Genomic DNA, 26383 nt, shown 5'->3' with positions numbered 1-26383 from the left:
GCAACAAAGACGGTAAAACACAAATTGTTTCATGAAAGAAATTACATACTATTATCAAGCTTTTGGTTTTTAGTGACAGGCTACTTGTCTTCACATAAACACACCACAGTTGGGACAAGTAATTCAGAGTAAGACACTGTATTGTGTGCATTAAACTAGAACTGAAAAGCTAAAAGAATCACCGGTTAAACCTGTTGCCACATTGACAACAAGAACAACTGTGTGTGTGTGTGTGTGTGTGTGTGTGTGTGTGTGTGTGTGTGTGTGTGTGTGTGTGTGTGTGTGTGTGTGTGTGTGTGTGTAGGTCAGTGTGCGTGTGTGTGTGTGTGTGTGCGCGTGCGTGCGTGCGTGTCTGTGTCTGTGTGTCTGTAAAGGAAATAAGATAAGAGACTTCTGAGCAATGTACATTAGTGTAAAGGCAACAGAAGTCTGCCTGATCAGCACTTTAATAAACTTTCTTTTTAATCTGCTGGAATGCTCATAAATATTAATGCACCGCTTTGGGGCCTTGTAGGTCAATGTGGGCTGCGCTCAGCTTTTTCATAAATCCCTTGTCAGAATAAAATACACTAATGACAATATTCCACTAAGCATTTAGGAAGATGCTAAGTGTTGATTTTCCATGTGTCATGGATCCCGAATGGTGCAGTCGTGCAACATTTCCCTTATATTTGGACGGACGCTGCTCTGTGTTTGTCAATAGCTATGCCTTCTCCACTCTTTGTGCATGTCATAGTTTGACCTTATGTACACAAATTTCAGTCATTATTTGATTATCTTCTTAAAAAGGAACAAAATCAAGTCAGGGAATCAAGAAAGAACTGAATCAACCACAGTGGTTGTAGTAAATTTAGTTAACTGGTAAACTTGAAGTAAATGTTCATGTCTTTCAATTCTTTTAGTGTGCTACAGTATTAAAATATGTGTCTGGCCTCGTTTAAAAAATAAGGAAGGGCAGGGCAATAATTTGATACCCTCAGGTTTCAACTTTGATTCATACCAATGAATACCAAGCGTGTTGACTGATATAATTCAAACCTTTGGAACATTTCATTGTATTGAATAACAATTTTTACATGTGATTTTGCATACTTTACAATAATTTAACACTGTCATGTTTAACTCTCAGCAAAATAATATTACAGTTTTTGCTAAACCACAGTGGGCACAACTGGAGCGACATGTGCAAAACTCTAACAACACTATGCACCGCAGCGGTTCATGTGGACCAAACTGTAGCTCGTTTTTCATTGCTTAAACACAATTTTCAAAACTCTACACACTTATCTCATGGCTTAACCACAGCCTGCACAACACTGGATTTCTAGCTCTTTGTTCAAATGCTAAAACACTAGTGGCACAACTGTAAACCACACATTCAAAACATAATGGTATAGGGAAAGCTCAAAAATAGGAAGACAGGTTGTTGGAGGGAGAAGAGAAGCAGTGAGACTGTGGATGTGTGGAGGAAGACCTAGGAGACATTGAGCTCTAATTTTTTATGAAATACAGAAAGGGCTACAGTGATAGACCCTGTTGTGAATCATGGTATCTCATTGAAAGAGACAGGGTTGAGAGTGCAACCCAATCTGCAAAGATCTAAAGTTGCATCTGTAATACAGATTTTCCAGCAAACAAACAGCTTACAGTTGCATCCTTATAGTAAATAACCACATGAATTGATTTCTGTATTACAATTATAGAATATTTACAATGATAAATATTACATTTGGAAATGTTTTAAAAAATATATTAAATATGTATCTATCAAAGCAAACTTCTGATTTCCATTTATTTTTGTTTATACGTAAACATAACAGCTATGTTATAAAATAAACAATTTCATGTGAAATAATGTCAGTCTGTCCTCAAAGAAAATATTACGTACTTTGTGTGAAGTAACTCAAATTATTCAAACTGTAAAGATTACAGTTTTTTTCGATTGCTAAACCACAGTGGGCACAACTGTAGCTCAATGTGCAAAACTCTAACTACAGTCTGCACTGCCTACAGTCACTGGAGCTGAACAGTTCACTTCACCTGCAAAACAGGTTCAGTGCAGCAAACACAAACACTATGAACCAGCCTCATTGAGATAACACACACTGTCACTCAGAACATGCTCAGAGTACAAACACTAGCATCAAACCCCAATACACAAATTACAAACTTTTAATCTTTACAATTTGAATAATTTGAGTTATTTCACACAAATTACGTAATATTTTCTTTGATGAAAGGGTGAAATTCTTTCACATGAAATTATTTATTTTATAACATACCAGTTTTTTTAGGAAAACAAAAATAAATGAAAATCAGAAGTTTGCCTCAATAGATACATATGCTGTATATTTTATTGAAAACATTTCCAAATGTAGTATTTATCTGTGTAAATATTCTATAATTGTAATACATCAATTCCTGTAATGTTGTCATTTACTGTAAGGATGCAACTCTAAGCTGTTTGTTTGCTGGAAAATTCGTATTACATATGCAACTTTTTTGCAGATTGGGTTGCACTCTCAACCCTGCCTCTCTCAATGAGAGACCATGATTCACAACATGGTTTTCAGTGTAGCCGGTGTGTTCTAGGTCTTCCTCCACACATCCACACTCTCACTGCCACTCTTCTCCCTCCAACTTACTTGGTCCATTTCCAAAAAAAAATATATATTTTTGAGCTTTCCCTTTATACTGTATACAGTGTCGTGCGAAAGTTTGTGAACCCCTTGAGCCTTTTGGAATTTTATTTATGTTAACCATTATTAATTCATTTTTTTCAATACCAGTATTTTTTATATGAAATAACAGATGTTTGTTTATCAATTCAACATTTTTCTTTTCCAGAAATCAATTGTTAAAATAGATAAAACAAATTATTTGACAAATGTTGTATGTGCAAAAGTTTGTGAACCCTAAGCTGCATTGCTTAAATCGAGCAAGGTAAACACAATCAGGTGGGCCAAATTGATTGATGAAATAGACCAATGTAATGAGAGATCTTTAGGGAAGAAATTGGGCGCCACTAGATAAAACACGGATAAAACCAGGTCAGTTTAGGCCCACCAAACTGAACCCATACAGGTCAGACATGCTAAAAGGGAAAACAATCTCAGAAGATCTCAGGAATAGAGTTGTGATGCTGCACATTTGTCTGGGGACAGCTATAAATTAATTCAAAAAAAGTTTGAGCTCCATCGGTCCACCGTGAGGCAAATCATCTACAAATGGAGAGCTTTAAGAGTGACTGAACATCTGCCTAGAAGTGGACTTCCTTCAAAAATATCTTCAAGCGCCACAAGAAAAGTATTTTTTTAGTTAAAAGCCAACCCACACATTACATCTAGTGATTTGCAGACCTCTCTTGCAACATCTGGGACAGATGTGCATGGTTCCACAATAAGAAGAAAACTCAGTCAACATGGCTTTCAAGGGAGGGTTGCTGAAGAAGCCTCTGCTCTCAAAAAAGAACAAAACTGCTTGTCACAGCTTTGCCAGAGAGCACCTGGAGATACCTGAAGTCTTATTCTGTGGACAGATTATGGAAGTGGACGGATCCACTTCTAGGCAGATGTTAAGTCACTCTTAAAGCTCTCCATTTGTAGATGATTTGCCTCACGATGGGCCGATGGAGCTCAAACTTTTTTATACGAATGTATAGCTGTCCCCAGACAAATGTGCAACATCAAAACTCTATTCCTGAGATCCTCTGAGATTGTTTCCCCTTTGAGCATGTCTGACCTGTATGGGTTCAGTTTGGTGAGCCTAAACTGACCTGGTTTTATCTTTGTTTTATCTAGTGGCGCCCAATTTCTTCCCTAAAGATCTTTCACTACATTGGTCTATTTCATCAATCAGTTTGGCCCACCTGATTGTGTTTACCTTGCTTGATTTAAGCAATGCAGCTTAGGGTTCACAAACCTTTGCACATACAACATTTGTCAAATAATTTGTTTTATCTATTTTAACAATTGATTTCTGGAAAAGAAAAATGTTGAATTGATAAACAAACATCTGTTATTTCATATAAAAAATACTGGTATTGAAAAAAATGTATTACTGTAATAATGGTTAAAATAAATAAAATTCCAAAAGGCTCAAGGGGTTCACAAACTTTCGCACGACACTGTATGTTCACTAACAAGTCTAAAACAAGACATCTTATAGTGTTTCAGTTGAAATTGCAATCTGCAGTGTTTGAAATGTACTAGGTATTCATTCTGTTTTGAATGTGTGGTTTACAGTTGTGGCAGCAGTGTGTTAGCATTTGAAAAAAGCACAGTGTTGTGCAGGCTGTGGTTAAGCCATGAGATAGGTGTGTAGAGTTTTGAAAATTGTGTTTAAGCAATGAAAAACGAGCTACAGTTTGGTCCGAATGAACCGCTGCTCTGCATACTGTTGTTAGAGTTTTGCACATGTCGCTCCAGTTGTGCCCACTGTGGTTTAGCAATCGTAAAAAACTGTAAAAGTTTGTAATTTGAGTATTGGGGTTTGATGCTAGTGTTTATACTCTGAGTGTGTTCTGAGTGACAGTGTGTGTTATCTCAATGAGGCTGGTTCATAGTGTTTGCTGCATTGAACCTGTTTTGCAGGTGAAGTGAACTGTTCAGCTCCAGTGAATGTTGGTAATGCAGACTGTAGTTAGAGTTTTGCACATTGAGCTACAGTTGTGCCCACTGTGGGTTAGCAATCGAAAAAAACTGTATTCATCCAAATGAATAATTCTACACAAATTAGATTTTTCTTTCAACGATATCATGCATAGCTTTAGAACATTACATTGTATTTAAACACGGTTCGATTTTTTATACATGATTTTGCATACATTTCCATATAGTAGAACATCGGACAGCTCTCGTGGAGGTGTTTCTTAGCTGACTAGCTTAACTGAGGAAGTCACAAATATACATAATACCATTGTCTACAATGGTCTTATCCATCCAAACATACAGAATAATAGACATGGTATGAACAGTACAGGTAAATCTTTTAATAATCTCATATTACCAGATTCTTACGGCCTGACATCTAACTTTTTACAGAATCCATTGTGTCCTAGTCGCACACTAAAGAAAAAGAAGGTGGAACTCACAACAGAGCGCGGCCTTTCACTGTATGAACGCAGAGACACACTACAGTCTTGGTCTCCTCTCCGCCTTCGGTCCGGCTCAGACAAAGGCAGGAGCATGTCCATAGAGCGACTAGTGTAGGGGTCCATCTGACTGAGGGGAGATGTGGTCTGGGACAGGAGGTCATGGAACTGCCATGCACAGAAACACACACAGTTGCACAAAATAGTACAAAAACATCACACACACACACACACACACACACACACACACACACACACACACACACACACACACACACACACACACACACACACACACACACACACACACACACACACACACACACAGTTCAGATTAATGATTTTACAGTGGTGTCTACAAGGGCTGCTGTCCCTGATCTATATCCAAGCCTAATCCCCAACAAAAAAAGACTCTCCTCCATGGAGATTCTCAATTCTTTTTAGCCCGGTTTAATCTGCCTGGGAAATCAGCCCTGAGTATTTAACTGTTGTGAACATAATGAATTTGAAGAATCTCATTCCAAAATTAGATATCCGCTGCCGGGAGGAGAGAAAAAAAAAGATCCATTTTCTCACAAAAGGAGGTTGGCACAGCACTAAAGCTTCTCATGCAGTGTTGTTTAACTTCCATCATAAGCTCTGTTTTCCATTGTTGTCCAATAGGGAAAAACACAGGCTGTAATCACTGATCTCTATTGAAATATTGAGAACTCTAACAGCTAATCCAAACAGAAACATTAGGAATCTTTTATAGATGTCACTGATGCTAAATGTGTGTTTATATAGAGGTCATATGCGAAGGGTTTCCTTCTAATTGATGAGCAAACATGATCTCTTAACCAAATTAGCATTGACAGTATCTGTCTGCTCTACGACGGTTAAATAGTAGCACTAACAATGCAGCAGCCTGAATCACAATTTTGGTGCTGTGAGGTGATTTTCGTGCTGTCTTTTTGTAGATGCTAGGCAGAATAGACATCAAGTCAATGCAACCAAATGAAGCGATGAGAGCCGTTAATACTGTAAATGTGAACTGTATCAATTTCCACATCAGCAGTCTTACCATTATTGGGGACATACGACGGGACTTAGACGGAGCCTCTTCATAGGGTCTCTCTGCTAGAGAAGCAATGATCCGCTTCCTGTGGCCCAGGGGACCGATCTTAATAACCTAGAGAGAAAAGGGTCGTACAGGCACACTGTAAAAGGCTTTCAAGTGCATTTTTACATCAATATCTCAAAACACAAGAATTTAGCTCGACTGCGCTAATAGAAATATATCCAAAGTACACTGACACAAAATTGGTGGCATGCGCCCCTCACTGGCAGGCATCCACAAGCAAACAGAGATGACTCTCGTCAATAATTCAGCCTCAATCTGTTTGGCCGTAAGCTTAAAGTACAGCACTGTCTCTTTCCCAGGACACTCTATAATTCATGATCTTTTTTTTGTGGGGACATATATATATAGTAATAAAATAACAAAAAACTATTTGGCTAAATTGGACGTTATATATGAAGAAAAAAAAGATTTTAAAATAACTGTATTGCATAGATACACTTCATGTGACAATTTAAAACAAATGTTTTACATTTACTGTATTTAACATTTGATACACACATCTTTCCAACGTATCTCTATCCCTTTAAACCTTTAAAAAATGCTTGTGTGGCTAAAACCCGCAGAGGAAGAAGCATAGGTTAATTTTGTGTAGTCAAAACCCATTATCTTAATACTGTATATTTGCATAATTGGCCATTAACATTCATGCTCATCCAGTAAAGGTGGATGTCGTCTGATTAATGTTACATTTGCAATTACGTCGCTGGTACAAAATATTTCATAGCCAGGCTCGTATGCTTCTTTTTTTGAAGGCTTCAATATTTTATTCAGGGAGAGACAACTGGTCTGTCCTCTGGATTTCTGGTGTCGTTTTCATTATTGTCATGTGCAGAATCCCAGGAAGAGCAGTAAGCAGCAGGTGTGTGAAAGAAGTGAAAAATAAATAGTCATAAAAACCCACAGGATTATATGGAAATGTAAACCAGCACATAGATCAAATTGATGGTTGATACGTTTCGCTTTAAGATGCTGAGGCTGTAGGAATTGTAATGGGCAGAGTGAGTTCAGCCAAAATGCTCAGAGGCAGTTCTGCTACTCTGCACACTGAAAGTAATATGCCTGGCTAGCACACCCATCTTGCTGGACTGCATCGCAATCAGCTGGACACCATCTCTCACACACTGCATATACAGTACGTTTGGCTGCTGCATTCCTCCTCCCGCTGCTGCTGCTACTGTTGCAGTTGCTGGTTCCTGCCATTCTACCACCACTGTCTGTATTTGTATCACAACCAAAACACACATGATAATGCAGTGATACGTGTGGAAAATATGATCGCGGTAAACAAGCGTATGTATCCACTGTCGAGCTGCTACCCGTGATTGCTTATCAACAAAGCACCAGCACACATGTTGTGCAACCAAATTGGTCCATGTGTTTCTCTGTATCTTCCCCAAGTTGTACCCCCAAGTTAATTACTCAGGCTTTTTCAGTTTTAGATTATCATTATATGTTTCACTATTTCCATCAAGATTAAAACAAAATATATAGTTCCCAGTCACAATATTGTTCCTTCATTTACATTGTATCTTGCCAGTTAGGTTAGACTACCATTTAATCTGTGATGTTTCTGCTTTTCATTATTAAGTAAATGCCTTTATCATCGAGCACTTCTCTGTCATTTCAGCATTGCATTTTAAAGTGCTTCTTTTAACCTTCCAACACGATCCATAAACCAAGGTCAACTTTGTGCACGAGGAGACCCTTCAGTGAGAAGTCATCCAGAAAGACATGAGTCCATCAACACTCGTGGATCTTTGTCAGAGCGTAAATGAACACTGACAAATTTCATGCTCACCTAGTATCTGACAGACGGAAAAATCCAAAGTGCACTGAATAAATGTTACGGATGGCTTCTCTTACGTTGACAATCTCCAGCTCCCACAGGTTCTTTACACACTCCAATGTGCGGTAGCCACTCGAAAGAAAGTTGGGCAGATATTCGTGCAGGCCGAGGCCATCCAGCCAGGAGACGAGAGACGTGCTGCCATCACAGCCCAGAGCTTTTACCTACAGGGCATGCAGGGAAGGACACATGTAAGGGGGCAAGTACTGTAACTCTTTATTCTGAGAAATAGGGACATGAATTAAGAATGAACATATACTATTCTCGTTTTCCAGTTGTGGCTATAATTTTTTTTTTTTTTTTTTTTTTCTTTGGCATTTTGCATAGAACGATCACGGGCTGGATTTGAACCTGTGGTCTGCTGCTTCTGAGGAATGAGCCTCTATTTGCGGGCGCTCTAACCACTACACCACAAGAGCCCCCCATGGCTATAATTCACCATTAGGTGAATTTCTGTGAAATTTGCTACCATTTTTTTTATTGACAGACACTTGTCATTCCTCAGTGCCAAGGTTAAGTTATGATGTTATAGGTACCTTGGGCAAGCCGCGTGCCGCATGAAGGATTTTCTTTCTGTGTCCTGGGTCAGTGATCCCGAAGTCTCTGAGATCCTGGTCCTCCATCACGTTACTTCCCTACATGTTGACAAACGCATGTGACACACACAAATAAACACATTCACACACACAGGCACACACACACACACACACACACACACACACACACACACACACACACACACACACACACACACACACACACACACACACACACACACGCATGCAAACAAATAATCACATACACACAAGAACATACACATGCACAGACACAATATGGATATACAATTGGTACAGTACATGAAAAAAAACATTATACTTTATTCTATTTTTAATTATTTTAAATTTAACTTAATTGTCTCTTAAATACATACTTATGTTATTTACACATTTAAGACAATATACAGTTAATGACAAATGGCCTTATTAAAAAACATAGGTCTATAAAAGTATCATCACCTGTTCTACACTGTTACTACCAGGGAAAATTGCAACGGTGCAAATACACACTCAACACATATAGAGATGAACACACACGCAGAGTATGCACATCTTTGACACAAGCAGTAACAGCAGAGTGGGAGGACAATGAAGTCAAATAAATTGTGCATGCCAAGAGTAATCAATCTGATCTGGTGCGACTCAGAGGGAACAAAGCCTTCATCATAACTGCAGCGGCATTTACAAGGTCTTTGCTGCTGTGTTCCATTAGAGGAATCTAAACAACAATCATGTTTCACTACATTTTTTAAACAATTGCTTCATTGAGGACATAGAAACAATGAACAATAATGGTTTTCCACCTCCTGAAATCTTGAATGAAAAGCAGATTCTTGTCTATGTCATGTAGCTGTTCATGTCTGGAGCCCTCTAGATGCTTTGTCATCTTATTCCAGTGTATAGGCTGAATAGAATAAAGATACAAGGAGAACCTTGAAAATGTGGAGCTAAGCGTTTTTTTCCCACCGTGGACAGCAGCAGATTGATTCTCTCTCTGGCCAAGAATGTTAAAATGCTCTGTAGTCTTTACTCTAACTGCTTTTTACTGGATTGGTTTCAGAGCACAGTGCAACAGTATCCACAGGACTGTACCAGGGTGTAGTTTGGAGATGACTCACTGATCGCAAGAATAAAAGGTCACAAATGAAACGGGGATGTAAGGGAGGCCCGAAATAGATTCCCCATACTTTTTATTAACACAATTTGAGGGTTTGATGATGCCTCGGGAGACCTGGCAAACTTATTATTTCATGCTGCATTTGAAACATGTGACGAGAATGTATGGTTCAGTTCTTACATATCTCATGAGCTATGGTAGTTTGATTTTAATCTGACACGATTTACAGATGTAGCCATGGAAGAAGTCCTTCATCTCTCTAAATGCACTCGGTTAATGCAACAGTGAATTAGAATTGCTCTATTGCTCTGCACCTCAAAGGAATTGTTTAGAATCTAGAGTGTGTTCCTTTTTGCAGGAGTCAGGCATAACAATAATCTGGCAAAGAAAGTCAATTTAAAGGTGGAGTCAGCAATTTTGTCAAAATCTGTGAATATCTCTTCATGATCGGCGACCTGTACTTAATGTGTGCGCGCGCTGAAAGAAATTGTGTATACACAGCCAAGGCTCTGTAAATGGGTGTGTTTCTAGCTACTGTGGCAAACTATGTTTACAGACCCGTTGCTTATATGCCCGTTTTACATAGCCTAGGCTGTGTATAAACACCAGATTTTTTTTCAGCGTACACTCAGTACGGACAAGTAGCGGATCGTGAGAAGACATTCACTGATTTAGACAAAAAGTTATTTTGACAATAGTAGTTATCCAAAATTGCTGACTCCATATTTAATTTCTGTGTTCCAATATGCATGTTCAGTTTTACATTATAACGCTAGCGAAAGAGTTGGGAACAGAAGCTGATGCAATATTAATGCAGGAAAGATGCAATGTAAGATTTTTCACTCCAGTCAATCTGCCTCACAGTTTGGACATCAGAGCAACGAAGCATACTTTTTTTTTTCAGACATTTTGTGAATATTTGTGAAGGACAATTTATCACACAAACACATTCTGATGTTTAAGTTCAGTTGGATTGATCACAGCTATAGCAAGTCGGGCAGAATCTTAAAGGGCACAATGTTAAACATTCACAATGTCAGCGAGATCTACTCTGACCTTTCCCTTGTTTGCGACCTCCACATCTTCGTAAATATCCAAGGGTAATTTGCATTGTGAAGCTAATGATTTATCTACTAATAACCCATTGTTGACCCATTGTCCTCATCACATTAATTCCCGGACGATTTCTTGATCAATCTTCCAACTCATTAAGACAATACGTTTTCTATGTTTTCTTTTTAAGTACTGTGTTGATATCTCTACACTAGTGTTGGTGATATAATTCTTTACACTATGAGATGATAGAAATGTATGACCATCATTTAATACTCAGCTGGCATTTTCTGTAACATCACTAGCTGTATTATGCTGCTGTGCAATTCTGCTAATCAATGTAAAGGACTGATTTATTGCAATATTGGATTTCTTCCATCAATTTAATGAAAGCGGAATTGTATTTGTTAAGGTCATAAATGGACTAAATATGTAATTAATTAATTAATTGATTTAATTGTATTGTATCAATAAACTGTTCCTCGGTTAATGATACATATAATTATTGCAACAATTATTTTTCACACAGTGATGCAAGATGTTTTCCATATCAAAGCCCAACTGATTTTTGAGGCTGGTTGATATTTGGGATTTAAGATGCACAATAAAAATATGTTTCATAATCAATACCATGAACGCATATTTATGATAAGAATCCTTGGGCGTCAAGGAGGTATAGTGGTAGAATACAGACCATTTATCATGTATGGATCATTATTGATTCAATTCCAGCCTGGGACCTATATATGTTGCATACCATGCACATACCATCTACGTATCTCCCCTTATTTCCTGAAACCCCCCCTTATGTCTGTTTACAAGACATTGTGTAGCCTAAACACACTTTAAATGTGTCAATTATTTTAAGCCATGGCCAGGAAATGTACTCAGTAGAACATTTTACAGTTGACTTGACAATCTTCTTCTTGTGCGACATATAAACAACACCAATATATCTGCAATAAACTAACATTGGCTGATTAATCAGTCAGGACGATTCATCTGCTCTAATCCATATCCCACACACCCCTACTGTATATTATAACCTCACATTCTACTCCTTCAGGCTTGTTGTTATCTCATTAACAGATACAAATCTGAGCCTAGAGCTTGTACAGCTCGTAGTAGGAGGGATCACATGTTCATAAAGACTCCCATTATGTTGTAATCTCATGCCAGAAAGAAAAAAACAGATGAGGGAAGAGTGGTCCTTAACTGAGACACTTTGTGAATTCAACCACTTTACCTCTGAGCCTGCTGCTTTCACTTAAGTGAGCCCAGCTGTGACAAACTGATGTAACACATATAGGCTATAGTAGCCTATAGTGGTAAAGCAGCTCTGTGTTATGAGCAATGCCTGTCTTTCCCCTGTGGGCCTAGTTATGTACAGTGTACAGTCATATTTTGTCAGAGTAACATGACCGGAGGATTGAAAACGTAATGTAGAGTTTTATACAATGATGGTCAAATCAAATGCAATATCATTCAGGTTTCTTTGTTATGTTCTTTACGGGAAACATGATAACACTTTTAGTCTTGACAGTTAAATTGATTTATCCACATGTCATCTGACAGAGGCTTTTAAATAATGCAAAACATTCATGCCAAAGCTGTCAATGCTATCTCATCATGTTTTTTTAAAATCAGCAGAGTGGACAAATCCTGTGGCGTTTGATCATTTACTTCCAAGTAACTAAAATGTCTGCATGCAAACATGTTTAATTCAAACCTAAAAGAATATGGGCTTGACACAATATATAAATAAAGAATTAGAGCATGCTCTGTTGCAGTGTGAACATACAGTGTGCAGTCATTGCAAGCAGAGCGTAACGGGTAGAGGATTTAGTGAGGATCTGATGAGCAACCATGCAAGGTGTTTTTAGGACACACAACAGGGCGTGGTGAAATTGGTTTCATATTCGACATTCGTCTATTTTCCGGGGTTGTAACTGTAATAGCGTCACGAAAACAACACAAATTTCCTCCAGAATGGTATTATTATGTACAGAAGACTAAGACTGACATTTCACAGGCTCGACCAACTCACCAAAATCAGCGAGTCTCGCGAAAGATCAAAGAAACCGCGCCGAATATAGTGTTTAGTGCCACACGGCAGCGGACTGCTTAGGGACCGTCGCAAAAGTGCAACGTCTTTTTTCTATTCTTAATAACTCACTGGAAATTCATCCTATCAACACCAAACCACTTCTGTTGTGTTTATGAACTCATTTTGTAGTTACCACAACCCTTTGTTTTAAAGAAAAGCCTTTGATTTTTTTTTTAAAAGGGAAAATTATTCAGTGTGTATATTGCATGGATATTTAAGGCAATTTTTTCAATAGCTCACAGTTTTTTATAGCTATCAACACCAAACCAACTCTGATGTGTTCAAGAACTCACTGTGGAGTTCCCACAGCCCTTAATTTTCAAGAAAAAACTTTTAATTTTTTTTTGAAAGGCAAAATAAGTCACATCATATATTTAATCCATATTTAAGGCTCTTTTTTCAATAGCTCACTGGTTGTTATAGCTATCAACACCAAACCAACTCTGGTGTGTTTATGGACTCACTGTGGAGTTCCCACAGCCCTTAATTTTCAAGAAAAAACTTTAAAAATGTTTTGAAAGGCAAAAGAAGTCAGATCATATATTTAATCCATATTTAAGGCTCTTTTTTTTCAATAGCTCACTGGTTGTTATAGCTATCAACACCAAACCAACTCTGGTGTATTCATGGACTCACTGTGGAGTTCCCACAGCCCTTAATTTTCAAGAAAAAACTTTTAATTTTTTTTTGAAAGGCAAAATAAGTCACATCATATATTTAATCCATATTTAAGGCTCTTTTTTCAATAGCTCACTGGTTGTTATAGCTAGCAACACCAAACCAACTCTGGTGTGTTTATGGACTCACTGTGGAGTTCCCACAGCCCTTAATTTTCAAGAAAAAACTTTAAAAATGTTTTGAAAGGCAAAAGAAGTCAGATCATATATTTAATCCATATTTAAGGCTCTTTTTTTTCAATAGCTCACTGGTTGTTATAGCTATCAACACCAAACCAACTCTGGTGTATTCATGGACTCACTGTGGAGTTCCCACAGCCCTTAATTTTCAAGAAAAAACTTTAAAAATGTTTTGAAAGGCAAAAGAAGTCAGATCATATATTTAATCCATATTTAAGGCTCTTTTTTTTCAATAGCTCACTGGTTGTTATAGCTATCAACACCAAACCAACTCTGGTGTGTTCGTGGACTCACTGTGGAGTTCCCACAGCCCTTAATTTTCAAGAAAAAACTTTTAAAAAAAAGTTAAAGGCAAAAGGAGTCCGATCATATATTTAATTTCTGGAGGCCGGCCTCGGCCAGGAAGAGGACGATGGAACCCTTCTGGAGGCCGGCGGCGACGACCCACAGGTAGCCGGCATCGGCGAAGGCCCACAGGTAGCCGGCATTGACGAGGACGGACCTCCGCAGGAGACCGGCGAAGGCAGAACCACTCAGGCGGCCGGCCACGGTGAAGGCAGGCCCCCGGAGGAAGGCAGGGCAGAGGGCGGTCCCCCTCAGGCAGGAGCGAAGGGCGGTCCCCCTCAGACAGGAGCGACGGGCGGTCCCCCTCAGACAGGAACAGGGGGCAAGATCCCTCGAGCAGGGGGTAAGACCTCTCAGGCAGGAACAGGGGGCTGGGCCCCTTGAGCAGGGGGCGAGACCCCTCAGGCAGGAACAGGGGGCTGGGCCCCTCGGGCAGGAGCGAAGGGCGGTCCCCCTCGGGCAGGAGCGAAGGATGGTCCCCCTCGGGCAGGAGCAGGGGGCGATCCCCCTCAGGAAGGCGAAGCGGCCGGTCCCCCTCTGGAAGGCGAAGACAGCAAGCCTCCCCTGGCAGGCCCGGAGGGTGGGCCCCCTCACGATAACGTGGAGTGGGCTCAGGAACTAGACAGTGCTAGCGTGCTAGTGGCTAGCGTGCTGGGGCAGGTGTCTAGCGTGCTGGTTGCTGGGGCCCGGGACCTGAAGCTTGTTGCTGGAAGCCTGGGGCTGGAGCTTGTTGCTGGAAGCCTGGGGCTGGAGCTTTCTGCTGGAAGCCTGGGGCTGGAGCTTGCTGCTGGAGCTTGTTGCTGGAGGCCGGAGGCTGAAGCTTGCTGCTGGAGGCCGGAGACAACTCGGGAGCTGGAGAGCATTGTGGAAACTGCTGGTAATCCAAACTCACCACCCCCACTCTGATAGTCCTTAAGGCAGGAGGAGGCTGGTAGCTGGGGCCCGGGGGCTGTGGCTGGAAGCAGGAAACCGGAGGCAGTGGCTGGAGGCTGGAGCGTGGAGGCTTGGGACGGTCGCAAAAGTCCGGTGGCAGTGGCATGTAGCTCTCAGGCCAAAAAACGGTGGGGTTGAGAAGCTCGACTGCCCACTCGGGTAAGGCGTCCTCCAACTCGGGCTTAGCAGCGACAGTCTTGTATGTACGCCCCAGCACATGCCCCTGCTCCTTCCTACTGGGAATTGTAGTGGGAAATATTGCATATGATATATATATCTCTGGACTCAGATGTTATGCCTCGTTTCCACCGAGTAGAGCGGGTCGGATCGGAGCGGTTCGGTCCGGGTAGTTTGGCTTTTCATTTGCCAAAAGTTGGGTAGGGTACGGTTTAAGCGCACCTAACCGCTCTGAGCCGCTCCCGATCTCAGTACTCCTCCGTAGGGGTACTGGCCGCCTGAAAGCGGTCTGAAAATTCATGAGAAGGCGGCGCTACACACTGCCGTCATTTGATTGGCCGAAAGAATCATTTCCGCCATGTGTAATCATCTCAGCAAGAGTGAAGAGGGTATTGTGTTTTGGCGAAAATGTGAGCAGAGCACTGTTTATTGTGTGGTGTTTTTCCTCGTCAATAAATTAATCAGTTGGTTACACTGTGTCCCACTGCTAGTCACGTAGCTGCCGCAGCCAGCACTGTTTGCTCAGCCGTCTCTGTGTGTTTACGCCATAGCCTAGATAGTAGTAAATACACGCTCACAACAACACGGGGGGAATAAATAAAAAAGCGGCTGGTTTGACCGAGCAAAAACGAGAGACCGCTGGCTTGACCACAGTTGGTCGAAAGAATCATTTCCGCCTTGTGTAGTCACCTCGGCTAGAGTGAAGAGAGTCAGTGTGTTTTGGCGAAAATGTGAGCGCAGCACTGTTTATTGTGTGGTGTTTTTCCTCGTCATTAAAAGAATCAGTTGGCTACACTGTGTCCCACTGCTACGATGTCACGTAGCTGCCGCAGCCAGCGCTGTTCTCTCACTGTCTCTATCAGTTGCAACTTGCACCGAGCCGTCTCTGTGCTCACAACACGGGGGGAATAAATAAAGAAACGGCTGGTTTGACCAAGCAAAAACGAGAGACCGCTGGCTTGACCACAGTTGTTCCACAGCCCGATAGTTTAACCCACATTCTGGCGGCGGCTATCGCAGTCCAGCCTAAACTCCGCCCCACCAGTAAGGGTAGGATCCGCGGTGGAAACAACACCAAGATTCTTAAAAGTGAGCTGTCCCGCTCTGAGCCGCTCCGATCCGACCCGCTCTACTCGGTGGAAACGAGGCATTAGAATGCTTACTTGGCCATTGTTTGTATGGACTTATGGGTGTGGTTGAGAGTATCGCATGGACAGCCACGCCTATGGTTAATTTATGCACAATTACTCTCTGTTCTATTGTCCTATGCTAAACTCCTCCTATGGTTAAGTTATGTACAATTAGTCTGTCTGCCTGCCTGAAGCAATGTGCTTAAATATCCCTCTCTCCTACGAAACGGGGTTCACTCTTGCAAACACATTCCCTGTGTTTTGGATTAGTGGCCTCTCCGCGGAGATCCTTGCTGTATGATTAAATAAAATCTAATGCTACTATTAACGTATCACTATTGCTTAACTTTCTCATTACAGAATGTTCTCCCAGACGTCCATGGCACTGATAATAAAAAATAGCATGTCCTCCAACTCACGGCAAAAAAGAGTGTCTGCTGGGTCCAATTTTGGTCTGTGCATTCTGTTATGGTGAGGTAGGCAGGCAGGCAAGTAGGACCCAAACGCAGACGTTAAAAAGAAAAAAGGTAATTTATTGCTCCACAAAAAATACAAAAAAAACTCAGGACGGCCAAAAGGCAAAGGGCAAAAAGGCAAAAGACAGGTAACATGGGTAACACAGAAGACGAGACTCACCAACACGCAACAGGACAAACCATAACATTTTATGATGTATTGTTGTATATTTTAATGAATGTGTGCAAATGAAATAAAGTCAATTAACACACAATAAGTGGTTTGGTGCTGAAATGTTGAAATACAAGTGAGTCATTAAAAAATAAACACCTTAAGTAAGAATCAAATTTACAAAAATAAAAGCCTTACATATGAATGCAAAATATGCACTGACTACTGATGCCTTACATTTTTTAAAGGTTTTTCTTGAAAATAAAGGGCTGTGGGAACTCCACAATGAGTTAATGAACACATCAAATGTGGTTTGGTGTTGATATCTATAATTACCAGTGAGCTATTACAAAATAAAGGCCTTAAAGATGAATGCAATATACAGTATGCACTGACTACTTATGCATTTAAAATAATTGAAATGTTTTATTTTAAATAAAAGGTTGTGGGAACTCTACAATGACTTTGTGAACACATCAGAAGCAGTTTGGTGTTGATATCTACTAAAACAAGGGAGCTATTACAAAAATAAAAGCCTATATATGAACCCAATATACGCACTGACTACTTTTACCTTTAAAAAAAATTGAAAAGGTTTTTCTTGAAAATAAAGGGTGGGAACTCCACAGTGAGTTCATGAACACATCAGAGTTGGTTTGGTGTCGATAACTATAAAAACCAGTGAGCTATTGAAAAAAGAGCCTTAAATATGGATTAAATATATGATCTGACTTCTTTTGCCTTTCAAAAAAAAAATAAAGTTTTTTCTTGAAAATTAAGGGCTGTGGGAACTCCACAGTGAGTCCATAAACACACCAGAGTTGGTTTGGTGTTGCTAGCTATAACAACCAGTGAGCTATTGAAAAAAGAGCCTTAAATATGGATTAAATATATGATGTGACTTATTTTGCCTTTCAAAAAAAAATTAAAAGTTTTTTCTTGAAAATTAAGGAATGTGGGAACTCCACAGTGAGTCCATGAACACACCAGAGTTGGTTTGGTGTTGATAGCTATAACAACCAGTGAGCTATTGAAAAAAAAGAGCCTTAAATATGGATTAAATATATGATCTGACTTCTTTTGCCTTTCAAAACATTTTTAAAGTTTTTTCTTGAAAATTAAGGGCTGTGGTAACTCCACAGTGAGTCCATAAACACACCAGAGTTGGTTTGGTGTTGCTAGCTATAACAACCAGTGAGCTATTGAAAAAAGAGCCTTAAATATGGATTAAATATATGATGTGACTTATTTTGCCTTTCAAAACATTTTTTTTAAAGTTTTTTCTTGAAAATTAAGGGCTGTGGGAACTCCACAGTGAGTCCATGAATACACCAGAGTTGGTTTGGTGTTGATAGCTATAACAACCAGTGAGCTATTGAAAAAAAAGAGCCTTAAATATGGATTAAATATATGATCTGACTTCTTTTGCCTTTCAAAACATTTTTAAAGTTTTTTCTTGAAAATTAAGGGCTGTGGGAACTCCACAGTGAGTCCATAAACACACCAGAGTTGGTTTGGTGTTGATAGCTATAACAACCAGTGAGCTATTGAAAAAAGAGCCTTAAATATGGATTAAATATATGATGTGACTTATTTTGCCTTTCAAAAAAAAATTAAAAGTTTTTTCTTGAAAATTAAGGGCTGTGGGAACTCCACAGTGAGTTCTTGAACACATCAGAGTTGGTTTGGTGTTGATAGCTATAAAAAACTGTGAGCTATTGAAAAAATTGCCTTAAATATCCATGCAATATACACACTGAATAATTTTCCCTTTAAAAAAAAAATCAAAGGCTTTTCTTTAAAACAAAGGGTTGTGGTAACTACAAAATGAGTTCATAAACACAACAGAAGTGGTTTGGTGTTGATAGGATGAATTTCCAGTGAGTTATTAAGAATAGAAAAAAGACGTTGCACTTTTGCGACGGTCCCTAAGCAGTCCGCTGCCGTGTGGCACTAAACACTATATTCGGCGCGGTTTCTTTGATCTTTCGCGAGACTCGCTGATTTTGGTGAGTTGGTCGAGCCTGTGAAATGTCAGTCTTAGTCTTCTGTACATAATAATACCATTCTGGAGGAAATTTGTGTTGTTTTCGTGACGCTATTACAGTTACAACCCCGGAAAATAGACGAATGTCGAATATGAAACCAATCTCACCCCGGTACACAACAGTGCGTTCAGATTGAGGACTGTTTGTCCGGGTTTATCTACACGGGGGTCAAGTTCCAGTGGCTGTGCATTCAATTAAATTTAGTGGGAGAGAGGAGATGGCTTTTACAATTCTACAGTAGGCTATACGAGATAGCATGATTGGGAGTGCTGGGAGGGAAGAAAAATTAATGGGATTTGGGTGGTCATTTGTCTTGCCATGGGTGACAGCCCATATTCTTTACAGGGATTTAGTGTAGGGGGGGTCATAAATCTTCAGCAGGGTCATGCATTGCACGGAGGTGAAGAGGAGTTATTAAAGGAGAGAGGGGCAAGAAAGAGAATGAGTGAGTGGGAAAGAGGAAAGAGTCAGGTGAAGGGAGCAGAAAGAGGTGACACAAAAAGACAAATGCAGCGAGGTCGACACGGTGAGAGAGAGGAGACGAGAGTGATTTAAAGTGGAAGCGACCCCCTCCCTCCCATCGGATGACGTGCTGTTCGTTGCAGGTGACTCACCATGAATCGTAGGTCGTCGAAGCCATTGAGCAGGAACTTGCTCTCGTACTGCGGCAGGCCCACATGCTCCAGCCACTCTCCAACCGGCTGGTCCAGGGCTTTACCACAGGCCCCATCTGCCGAGAGAGGGAAGCGCTTCAGCAGGGAGAAGCCGTTCAGCCGGTAGCAGCGGCACTCGGAGGACGACACATGGCATTGCCACATCATCCTCGGCCAGCAGAGGCAGAGCCGAGTGCAGCAGCACCCGGCGAGGTGGGGGGGAGACAGGGTCCAGGCCGGGGGTGTGGGGCTCCCAAGGTAAAGGCAAGGGGGCCCAGCTAACTCAAACAACAGGGGGGAAAGGGAGGAGAGGGTAGGAAGTGGTGCAGGTCCCCCAGCTCAAAGGGGGGAACTGACTATATAGGATAATACACACCTACTGGGGTGTTAGTGTGACTGACTGAGGAGGGAGGTAGTGCAGGGAAGGAAGCCCATCTGAAGCTCGCTATAGTTAGTTATGTTGGGCTGAGCCACTACGGCATCTTCCAACAAACGGGGTGGTTCACTAAACATTCCTTTAGTGAACAGATGAGCGAGTGTAAATAAATAAAAGAAAACACAAGTGACTATAGCTAGTCCAACAACATGATTATACTGAACTCTACAAGTCGAGAGGCTTAAACATGTTCAGGCCGAGGGAAAGTGGAAATTTGTATCGCTAAGTCAAGACATTTTCATACATCACATTATTATTATACTAAAACTATCCCCATAATTTTTTTTCCCTTCTGTAAAATCTGTAAGGACTCCATCAGGGTGCAAACACAGAAATATTCAGTTCCCCCAAAAATAAACCGGTCAGGGTTTTTTTTCACCACATACTTGTAACGCTCTGGCTGAGTCCCATGGCTTCATTGGTCAACCTCTTTGAGAGCTAGGACTTGGCTCATACAATGAAGGTAGCAGCATTCTAAAGTACTGTTGAGGTAAAAACGTGTTATTTCTTTTCTGATCAAGGAATGCAAATGTCCTTATTAAAACAATTCCTCCTCTTTACTCCGGAGCACGGTCAGGTAGACGTATTGTAAAACTCTACATTTAAAAAAAATTAACAAAGAAACGTTGGCTTTGGATTTGTCCACAGTGTGCTGCTGATTCCAAACTCCTCAATTCATAATCAAATCCAAATATAGGTTCCTTGGCAAAGCTCCAGGTAAAGCTGTCTTGCCAGTGTTGAGGGAAAAAAAGGCTCTGTGTCCTTGTTGGATGCCAGTGCTCCCTGTGCTACCCAGCATTCACACGCCAGATACCGTGATACTCGTCATCATCTCGGAGCAAGTCTAAAAATCCAGGTTCAGATCCAACAGATGGCAGGTGAGCCTCTTGACTCTTGAAGCTGAAGGAGCAGTGCGAGGACCACAGTGCGGGTTAAGCTGGCTTCCTTTCCTGAGGCAAGCTCCCCCCTACCCTCCACTCCACTCCCAACCATAGACTGTATATAAAGCAGAGCCACCTGGTTCTTCTGGCTGGGTATACGGCAGCAGCTAGCAGCAGCAGCCTCGGTGCTCAGGGCAGCAGGGCTTTGCTGCATCCCCTGCTCGTCTGAGACATGCAGTCACACAGCAGCTGCTCCCGACTCACACTAACACACACACACACTTTTACACACACACAAACACGCTCACACACACACACACGCTAACCCCTTGCCGCTGCTCACACACAGGGCATGACGTCCTGACTTCTTCTTCTTCTACACAGGAGACCACCACAGAAATTAATCCAACACGTCCCTACTATATCCAGGACAGATCATCTCCTCCTTCACCAACCCCCCCCCCCTCAAACCTTTCTCATCCAAGCAAATCCTTCAAGCTCTTCTTTTTTAACTCTCCCTCCCTCTCCCTCTCCCTCTCCCTCTCCTCCTCCTCTCGTCTTTCTCTGCTTTCTTTCTCTTCTGCCTTGCCTTCTCTCGCTCTCGATCTCATAGCCCCATTTCCCACACTGTGTGATCGCACTGCAGGGGCTGCCGTATGCTGCCTGATGAAGTGGGGTGCCGCTCCACGTAACCACCTCTCTCTCTCTCTCTCTCTCTCGCCCTCACTCTCCCGCTATATCAATTCCCCTCCCTCTGTCTCTCTCTCTCTCTCTCACTCCCATTTCTGGCTTTCCCTCTCCCTCACTCAGTCTCTCATTCTCAAACACACTCACACACACTCTTTCTACCTGTTTTCATCGTCTGTCTCTCTACCCCTTTCCCCCCTTCTTTCTCATAAAAAAAGGCACACATACTCTGTCTGTCTGTCTGTCTCCCTACCTAACCTAACCCCACATCTCTCCCTCCACTGCACTGATTAGAATTGCACACACACAGGCACTCTGATCTTACCAGTATAGAAAGGACACCACTACACCATCAGTGGCAGAGGAACAAGCACTCACAGTCAGAGCCCAAAATCTCAGTCCTTTCTGCAAAAAAGAACGACTAGACTATGTAAAGGGATGGAATAGAATCGATCCTCCACTGCAGGAGCCACGCCACGCCCTTGCTTATGAGGAGATGGTTTTAATTCATTTGCATCTTACTTTGATGATAGGACAGCATTGATTCAAGTCAGCAGAAGTCTCCTAATGCGTTAGTACAGGGGAGGGAGAATGGGAGAAGAGAAGAAAGACAAGAGGCACGCTTTCTCTCTTGTCATGTCTGCTCCCCGTCTCATCCAGTCAGCATGACAGAAAAGAGGCAAACTCCATTTCGTAACATCCATATGCTCATGTCACATCAACGCATTTTTTTTAGAGCACAACAGAGACTACCTACATGGGGGAAAATACTGGGATCACAAGTGAGATGATATACAATTTGAAAAGGAAGTGTGACTGTTTGACTTCAAAAGGATTGCCATATAGTCTACAACACAGGGAGCGGTAGACTCCAACGCCCACCACATAGGGTTGCTTACTGTGTCCATCACCGGTGTTATCTGGGTACAGCTGCAGGCAGGGCGTAATTACCGTATGCAGTATACACTTTCAAGCTGTTTGCAATCACCTCACATGTTAGTCAGCCAGTCAGTAAAAAAGAAGCCGGGCCAAAAAAAACGAGGGAGGGCAAAGTGAAGGGCTATTGATTGAACCTCTTCCGTAATTGGCTGCCCTTACACACCCCCACCCGCCCCCCTTCACCCCCAGTTGCTCTGGCACTAACGGTCAGGTAAAAGGCCAATTCGTCGGGGCCTTCGTTACCGTGTCAGTCATTCCGCATCCGGACTCACACATTATTCGTTAACAGGAGAAGAAGCCGCTGTCAGGTTGGCTCTGCCCGTAGGGGGAAAAAAATGATGGAGGGAGCGTGAGAGGGAGAGAGAGAGAGAGAACGGGAGAGCAGGAGGCAGATAAAGAATAAGGCTAATAAAGGAAGGAGGCTGATGAAACATATGGGCGAGATAAGGTGGTAATAGGAAGTAAGAGGGATTGAAGCGGACTAATTATGATTCACTACGAGATCCCACAGCCGCTCATCCCTCTGTACTCTCACTACCTCAGCAGCCTCACCAACCAAAAAGTCAGCTCTCACAACCCCACATCCAAAGACTGTTAGAAAATACCAGGCCAGGCACCCCATCCTATTACTTCCATTCATTTGGGGACTATAGTGCGGCACCTCCCACAGTAGTAGTGGGACCTAATTACTGACTAAGAGAGTATCCATCGCTCATCCATGGGGGGGAACTGGGTCACTGTCTGTTGAGCAGGCAAAGCTATCAAATATACCCAAGTCAGATTCAGTGCTGTTGGAGCCCTGCGATAGGTCTAGACTTGGATAGACCTAGGAGCGCCCCCAAAACACCTATTTACGGCAGAGTATATAGGTATAGGATGTGCCTAGATAAAGAAGGTGTGCCTCTTTATCAGAAGCTTGGGAGAAAAGCACTAGCTCCTTGTCAACACATCCAAGCGCTGGAGAAAAATGAGCTGAAAAGCTGAATTAATTCAGGGAAACTGAAGGCGGACTTCTTTTTGCTTTGAATGTCAAAGTGTGCCTGTACACAAACCGAAACGATGCCTTCCTGTGTGCTGTTAGCTGAGCTCTCTCTCTCTCTCTCTCTCTCACTCTCTTTTTAAGCTAATTTACACAGTGCTCTCTTCTTAGCACACAATTGAGGCACTAGTTATGGGCGCACAACACAAACAATATCATCCTTGAGAGAATTGCAGGGCTGGTGTTTTGGTTGCCACATAAATCTGATGTTCAGACATCTATTCCTTTTAGGATGAATTTGCCATCCTTGACTTCTGATATGAAAGGGGGAAATACACATAAAACAGAGATGGAGGATAAGGTTTTTCCAAGTTCCGACACAGTTAGAAGATAAAGGTGGAATTAGGAGTGATCTCTTTCTCCCAACCTCCCCGTTTCTCTCTCTCTCTCCCTCGGTGGGGGATGACTCTGAAGGCTACCTGTTTGCTCCCCTTTCATGACATTGCATAAAAAGAAATATGACCTCCTTACTAAGCGACAAAAACAGCAAGAAAACAAAACCATCCTCGCAACCTCTGCAACTACGTGTGCACAATCTCCGATCAAAATCCGAGCAACATCTGCATGACTCAGCTGAATCTGGGACACTTTCCGCATGCCGTTCTTCAGACGACACCTATAAATAGCACACACCTAGAAAAACAAACAAACAACATCTTTGCTCTTATGTAATGTAGAATCACCTCAGGACTAAATTGTTGGGATAGCAATTAATATAAGAATGCTCGGGCGCGCAGAAGGTGGAATTAACGCTGCAATGGGAACCAGCTTTGCTTATAGGATTGCTTGGCTTATGTGTGTCTCCTTTTGGCCTAAAAATAACACTAACAAATACCAATCATTTTATAACAATTGTCATATGGTTTAAGGTCAAACAGAAACATGATATACCTTAATAAAGGGTAAGACCTTACAATAAGGGTACATTAATTAACTATTAATGAATGCTTTGTTAATGGTTACTTTGAACTTGTTAAGCAGTAACTAACTGCAAATGCTTAGTTATTTACGGTAAGTTGATGTTTGTTTAGGCATTAACTATGCATAGTTGTTAATGCTTAATTAATGCTTGTTAAGCATTACCTAAGCATTTATTAACGGTTAGTTAATGATGAGTTAATGTTTAGTATGCCTTAACTAGGCATTAACTAACAGTTTATTAATGTACCCTTATTGTAAAGTGTTATCCACAAAGGTTATAATTTTAAAATATAAGATACGTATATGGGATTCATTTAATGTAACAAAGTTATCTTAAGGCTAAAATAAATCAACCTTTTTCCTATCACTCATCCACAGTTCCCCTTTAATATTAAATCAAGAAGAAATAGGATTAAGTGAGTAATAATCCTTAATGTTTTCTTTACTCTGCATTTCCTTAAATTGGCTGCATTGGTCAAACTGCACACTAAGCCTTTGTGATGGTCTGACGGGAAGAAGTAATATCATTACCTGATGGCACACTGACTCATGAAGGGTTAAATGCTGGTGCAGCAGTAAAATTATTTAGTACAATTTTTTTTCTTTCTCTCCTTTTATCACAACTACATTTGACTTGATCCGTCCTTTCCTTCAGCTGGGGCGGTGACGCACCTCACTGTGGTCAGCAGATTGTTAATCCATGCGACACACTGCGCATAACTAATGAAAATGTTATCTTAAGAAATTGGACAAGGCTTTGAAGAGGCTGCTCTGTGCAGACCCAGGGAAGCTGTTATACAATACCGTATGATGAAACCACCTCATGGCATAGTATCTAATGGAGGTAGGTTTGCTCTGTAGCAGCTCGGGAGTGTTCTCCAAACAAACTGAGCTGACGCCAGCTGGCTTTCTCCCTCTGCATCGCCTGAAGGACACTTGATGAAGCGTACTATCAATTCAAGCCTTATTGAGATATATAGTAACTCCAGAAAAGAGAAATATGACAGTGAGCGGAATTTAGAATTAGATTCCCCATAAAGTAGAAACATTGTTGGTAACAAATAACGACAATGACGTGCCAAACAAATGTCAGCCTGAATCTCAGTGACTTACGACAGACGTCAACTCCATCCTCTCTGAAGGTGTGGTGGAATTCTGAAGTCAAGCTCTTAGTAAAGCTCTAAACAAAATGTTACCAGTTTCAGTGTATAATTCCCATCCAATCAAACCTATAGGGATTGTGATCAATGCAGCACCAAGGGCAATTAAGAGCTTGATAAAAGGTTAATGAATGAGAATCACCCGATCCCCCAGACCCAGTTGTCATTTTGCATTACCCAAACAATAAACAACACACCACATAGTCAAATATCAAGAACAGAAATCTGCTGCAGGTGGAGAAGCATTACCTGATGTTGGTGTGGGCTGTTTGTTTTTGGACGTTTCAATACCAGCTCCGATCAAGTTCATGATCTTCTCAATCTGTTGAAGAAAAACAAGCATGAAAAGACATACAAAATGTTTAAAAAAAAAATCTCCTTTGCTTTTGATTGAAATGGCAACAACACCAAATGAATAAAAGTTCAATACATTACAGTACACTGAAATTATTTCAACATACATACATATCAACATTTTAAATTAATTCAAAGCATGCAATAAACTATGGTGGCCCTTCTAGCTACGGTGTAATTACGGTATTTGTAATACCCTTTGTTTACAGAGCCTAGAATGTCTATCAACACTGGATTTTTTTTTCAGCACACCCACAAATACTGACAGGTAGCTGAACATTAGGAGATGTTCACACTGATT

General features: G+C 41.3%; 1 protein-coding gene across 1 annotated transcript in view; it reads right to left on the bottom strand.

Moving 5' to 3' along the window:
* Nucleotides 1-26383, bottom strand: part of anks1ab (ankyrin repeat and sterile alpha motif domain containing 1Ab) — a gene marked incomplete at its 5' end in the record, with an annotated part of 45197 nt that overhangs the window by 5021 nt on the left and 13793 nt on the right. Inside the window, 6 exons of the mRNA XM_080025931.1 lie at nucleotides 5093-5260; nucleotides 6156-6263; nucleotides 8079-8225; nucleotides 8598-8696; nucleotides 19627-19742; nucleotides 25978-26050. Of these exons, the coding sequence (XP_079882057.1) occupies nucleotides 5093-5260; nucleotides 6156-6263; nucleotides 8079-8225; nucleotides 8598-8696; nucleotides 19627-19742; nucleotides 25978-26050 (711 nt within the window). The remainder of the gene's footprint in view (nucleotides 1-5092; nucleotides 5261-6155; nucleotides 6264-8078; nucleotides 8226-8597; nucleotides 8697-19626; nucleotides 19743-25977; nucleotides 26051-26383) is intronic.

The sequence above is a fragment of the Ammodytes marinus genome, assembly GCF_949987685.1.
Source record: "Ammodytes marinus genome assembly, chromosome: 4".
Taxonomy (NCBI): domain Eukaryota; kingdom Metazoa; phylum Chordata; class Actinopteri; order Uranoscopiformes; family Ammodytidae; genus Ammodytes; species Ammodytes marinus.
The sequence above is the reverse complement of the archived record's forward strand: the minus strand, read 5'-3'. Positions and strand labels throughout refer to the sequence as shown.